Raw genomic sequence first — 5,780 nt, forward strand, 5'->3', positions numbered from 1 at the left:
GGAGGTAGAAAACACTGGTGTGGTTTGATTTAGCTGTTGATGAACTAGCTGGATCATATGACTAAGAATCTGATGCCATGTCAAGGAACAGAAGTGTGTTTTATGTGACATACATACAATGTGCCTCTCTTGGTGGAGCTACTGTCCATTTCTTTCTGTCAGTGACGGCACGCATGATTGGGGCAGGTTGCATGTCGAGATGGAGGGAGGACAGAGAAGGAAGCAGGGAAAGAGATGTTTGGATTGAGGGAACCATTATGGGGCTGGCAAGAGACCTAGCACTGGAGAGATTTCCAGAAGGCCAGAGGATGATCATGGCTAAGACTCGAAACAATAGAGGAGAGAGTGCCTGAACTGGCTTTGTCCTGTAGTCAGACTGATGAATATCTTAAATGCTACAATAGAATCTTCATTTAGTGGCTGTCAGAAACAGAGGCAGAGACCCACAGTGGAGCAAAGGGCTGAGCTCCCAAAGTCCAGCTGAAGAGTGGGAGGAGTGAGAATATGAGCAGAGGTCAAGACCATGATGGGGACACCCACTGAAACGATTTACCTGAGCTAATGGGAGCTCACCAACTCCAGCCGAACAAGGACAGAATCAACATAGCTCCATACTAGTCCCTCTGAATATGGGTGACAGTTGTATGGCTGCGGCAGCCTGCGGGGGACCACAGTCAGTGGCACAAGGATTTCTCCATCGTGCCTGTACTGAGTATTGGAAACCTATTGTCTTTGGATGGAAGTCTTGATTGGCCTGAATATAGTGAGGAGGACCTTGGACCTTCTCCAAGGTAATGTGCCTTACTCTCTCTCTGCGTAGTAGATTCGGGTGGTGGAAGGGATTGGTGAAGGGAATAGAAGGAAGAGAGGGAGTGGGAACCGGGTTGGTATGTAAAATGAAAAAAGACTGTTTTCTGTTTAAAAAACTGAAATAAAAGAAATTACAAAAATTCAATAAATTAAAGTAAAACACAACAATATGCATCATTCAGACACTCTGCATATTTTTCATCTTTGTGTGCCTTTTATATTATTTTTTCTGTATCTTTAAAGACTTTGTTTTATTGTTTAAAGCTTTGTTTTATTGTTTAAAGTAATAAATCTTTTTATTACTATCTATACTGTTTTTCCTCTCTCTCCCAAGTATATGTACATTGTTTTTTAAAACACATTTGTCTTGCTTAGAGGTCTATTACGTGCCAATTTATCCTATTGTGTATCTGATATCTTTTGCTGATAAGGAGCATTTTTAAGAAATGCTAAGTGTTGTGGTTGCTCCAAGCCTGGAGGCTGGCTCTCCCCTCAACCTTTCAATACAGTGGAGGGATGTTTACTCTGTGAGCCCCATGTTCACCACCTGATCCAAGGATATAGTTGGTCTAAGCAACTTGCCGTGTGCATCCAATACCTTATCATCACCAGCGTCCAGCACATGTGTCCAGCGGGGAGAAGCAGAAGGCATTATCTACCTACTCATCACATCTATCTTAGGTAACGTTTCTTTTGCTGTGAAGAGACACCATCACCATGACAACTCTTATAAGGAAAACATTTAACTGGGGTTGGTTTTCAGTTCAGAGGTTAACATCATTGTGGGGAGGGTGGCAGATGTGATGCTGGCTACATCTTGATCAGAAGGCAAACAGAAGTTGACTGAAACATTGGGCAGTATTCTGAGCTTAGGAAACCTCAAAGCCTACCCCTACAGTGACACACGTCCTCCAACCTTTTCAAACAAAGTCACACCTCCTAAAACTGCCACTCCCTATCTGATTATGGGGTTCAATTACATGCAAACTACAAGGCCACGTTGATATGGAATTCCCTTCTACATGCTATGAATATGCTCTATTACAATTGGTTAATAAAGAGTCTGCTTTATCCTATATAAGGACAGAATACTGAGAGGCAGTAAAACTAAATTGAGTGCAGGGAGAAAGAATGTGCTATGTAACCACCCTAGAAGCAAGAAGAAACAAACCACAAGCCTCATGGTAGTATATGAAATAATAGAAATGGGTTAATTTAATATTTAAGAGATATCTAGGAATACTTCTGTGTCATTGACAAAAGAGTATTCTAATTAGTATAGATTCTGGGCAGGGGCAGTCAGGAAATGAAAAATCAGTCTCCAAGTTCAGTGTCGCCTTCCAACTTGCTCAGAGAGAAATCAATTGCCTGCAGTAATGTACGAGTTCCTGAGCTGCACGCTGAACCCCTTCGCCTGTACACTGAAGAACAAGAATGTCAAGGATGCTTTGAAGAGACTTTTGCACTTTCTTCAATGTTAGTTGGAAATGTGTACATTGCTGTTCGGTCACTGTAAGCCCGTCTCTCACCTGCCTTGCTAAGAGTATCTTCCTGTCTTTGTGCTTTGTGGCCTGTCTTTGTGTTTGGTTATGCATGTTATAGAAAACAGCCTTCAAATTCGGGACCTGGAAATGTGCTTTTTTTCGGTGTTGGCAGTTTTGATTAGTTGAAACTTGTCTACGTACACCAAAAAAAATTGATCCACGTCACCACCACCCCAAGACCTGCCAGTTGCTCTTCCTTTATATAGAAAGTCATGTTGCCTTCCCAAAGGGACACAGAGAGCCTTGCGTTTCTGTGCTAAGTACTTGCCTATCAGCTCCTACTTTCTGTATATGTACATCAATATATCAATATGAACATTGGTAAATAAATGATCTGTTCTCAGTGTCTTCTCCCTACTATACATATGGTCAAGTGCTCTTTTTAGTGGGTCACAGGCTACCCCTCAGTCTTCCTTCACTAGGCAAAGGTGTCATGTCACTATGGAATCATTGAGTGCAGAGCCTTGGAGCAGTATAAGGTGTAGTGGAGCTGTTTCCTTACCTTGTAGCAACTGGGAACAGAGACATTTAAACTGGTTTCTTCTCCCCCACCCCTTGTCCCATGCTTCCCTGTCCAAGTGCGAGCTGTACTGTGCACTTGGAAGATGACACACAGCTGGGCAGAGAGTCCTATTTGGAAATAATTGAAAGATAATCATGGAGGAGTCTCTCAGCAGTATTTTGGAGATCAATCCAGTCAAATTAACAATGAATATATTAAGTTAACCCTCACAACCATAAACCATTGGCATGGCTCTGCTGTACCTGCTATTTTTCTCCACACTCCTTACTTTCATCTGTTAATCATGTGTTTTAAACCATCTGTTCTGTATTAGTCACATGACTCTCTAGAATATAGACAAACACCACAGTGTGTGAAAGTCTCAAGGTGTACATGCTCACACCAACATGAATGCATCTGATAAGCTCTTTATTTCTCAGTTCCTATCACAGTGCAACAGAGCTCACCATGTTAACATTACATACAAGAAGCATTGTTGAATAGTAGCAACCTTGATGGATGGCTAGTTTACACAAAACTCATCCAAGCAGGAGAAATGCTGAGATCCACGTTAGAGCTATGATTTAACAAACCTTTGCAATGACATGGGGTATGACAAGAGAACATTATGCCAGTGTCAGGTTCTAGTCTCACATCTTTGGATGCTGAAATCAGGGAAGGTTCCATGGGGATCATAGGCTCTCAGACTCAACACATAACTCAGGTCCTCTATGAGGATTTTCTTCCCTCAACCTGGGAAATGAACCAAGCACCAAGGAAAACTGTGAGGTAAGATTGAGAAAGATGAAGACAGTAAAATTAGGTCAGCAAATGCCTAGAACAAGTGTGGGCAGGGTTCATTATTTGCTATCTCCTTAGCCATTCACTCTTGGTCTTTTCTGCAGAGGTTCAGATATTATCAAATGGGGTTCACTAAAAGGACTGCACTTGAGATTTAACAAGATTTGATTTAGTGAGTGATAGAAATAGCTTAACATTTGATAACTTTGAACGTATATGCATACATTTTTAAATACAAAGTATAGATAGTTAAAGTTATCTAAAACATTTGAATGAGTAGAAATCAGTATTATCAGGTAGACAGTATTACATTTCTTAGCTCAGGTGATGACTTAGCCTGTGCCCCCAGAATCAGAGGATGCATAAATAAAGGCTTAAGTAATCTTTTATACTCCTTGCCCACTCCTTCCAGAGTTCCACTCAAAGATCTTGTCATCATTGTGGAAATAAAAGTTTTTTAAATGATGTTTTAAATTCCTTGTTTCTCAGGGTATAAATCAGGGGGTTCAGAGACGGGGTCACAGTGGTGTACAGAACGGCAATAGCCTTGTCCAGCACACCAGCAGTTCCTAGGGCTGGCCTGACATAGGTATACAACACAGTGGAATAATAAAGGGTGACCACAATCAGGTGGGCAGAGCAGGTGGAAAAGGCACGCTTTTTGCCTTCCGCTGAGCGGATGCGCAGGATGCTGGCAATGATGAAACCATAGGATGTCATGGTCAATAGGAAGTTCAAGCCAGTCAAGAACATGTCTGCAATGACAGTCATGATGTCATTGATAAACGTGGGGCTGCAGGACAGCATGAGCACAGAAGGGATCTCACAGAAGAAGTGTGTGATGAGATTGGGGCCACAGAATGACAGTGGCAACACTAGACAAGTGAGCACCAAGGAATTGAGAGCCCCTGTAAACCACACAAAGGTTGCAAGGGCCACACAGACCCTGCCACTCATGAGGGTTCCATAGTGCAATGGCCGGCAGATTGCAAGATAACGGTCATAGGCCATGGCAGAGAAGAGCAGAAGCTCAGAGCCCAGGACCCAGGAGAAGATGAACATCTGTATGAGACATCCCCCATAAGATATGGTGTTCTCAGTCACCAGGCTCTGCAGGACCTTGGGTAGGACAGTCACAGTGCAGATCACATCCATCAGGGCAAGGTTAACCAGGAAGAAATACATGGGTGTGTGGAGGCTGGGACTCCTGTGGATGGTTGTGATAATCAGGCCATTGCCAACTATGGCCACCATGAACAAGATAAAGAAGAAGCAGAAGAGGGCATCCTGGATCCAGGGGTCATCCACGAAGCTTTGTAGAATGAACATGGTCACAACTGACTGGTTCTCAGGAGCCATGAATAACACAGTCTATGCTCAGGATGGGAGTTTAAGCTTGGGTTTCTGGCAAAACAAATAATGACCTTTATTCTAATTAACAAAAAATATTTTAAATCTCAGTTAATATTCAATGCTGTGTAACGAAGAACCTATTCTAGTAAGAAAATAATGTTTAAATGGATCGTGTGCTAAGGGAATGATCATATCAAAAACACATGGGCCATATGGCCGTGCTATGAATATGGGTGGACCCGGAATACAAGGTCCTGAACAAATTATTCCATACATGCTGTACTTCATCACACATAGAGGGAGAGTTGGCCATGATCACATGAGCCATTCATGAGGACACAGTGACTGGTGATTGTGGTGTGGATACTATGAAGGCATAGTTACTTGTGATCATCAGTGGGACTGTGGAAAGGCACAGGGGCAGTGAGAACAGTTTCCTCTGGTGCTTGTTGCTTGCCTGAGATTGTGGGGAATAACACACAGAACATTCGCTGTGTGACTGATTCTCTGGAGACAGAACCAATGTGGTCTTTGTGACAATGTGACTTCTTATGCAGCTGACAACAATGACCCCAGAACTTCCTATCTTGGAACTCTATTCCACTAGGACACTAATCTAGAACATAGCATTTAAGACTCATACTCAAGATGAAGGGGAAAAGAGAGTCTCCTAAGGAATCTAGGGTGACTCTCAACACCTTGAGCCATAGGAACTCAGCTGATTGCAGGCCCAGTTCCTGCAAGGCTGCTCAGAGAGCCATCTGCAGGAA

At 42.8% G+C, this 5,780-nt stretch overlaps 1 protein-coding gene across 1 annotated transcript; it reads right to left on the minus strand.

Annotated features, from left to right (window-relative positions):
* Positions 1-4,092: 4,092 nt before the first annotated feature.
* LOC125413707 (olfactory receptor 13G1-like) lies at positions 4,093-5,016 on the minus strand. Its single transcript, XM_048455340.3, has one exon. It carries the CDS (start codon positions 5,014-5,016, stop codon positions 4,093-4,095), a length of 924 nt encoding a protein of 307 aa, XP_048311297.2.
* Positions 5,017-5,780: the final 764 nt, after the last annotated feature.

The sequence above is a fragment of the Myodes glareolus genome, chromosome 7 (genome assembly GCF_982192425.1).
Source record: "Myodes glareolus chromosome 7, mMyoGla1.1, whole genome shotgun sequence".
Taxonomy (NCBI): Eukaryota; Metazoa; Chordata; class Mammalia; order Rodentia; family Cricetidae; genus Myodes; species Myodes glareolus.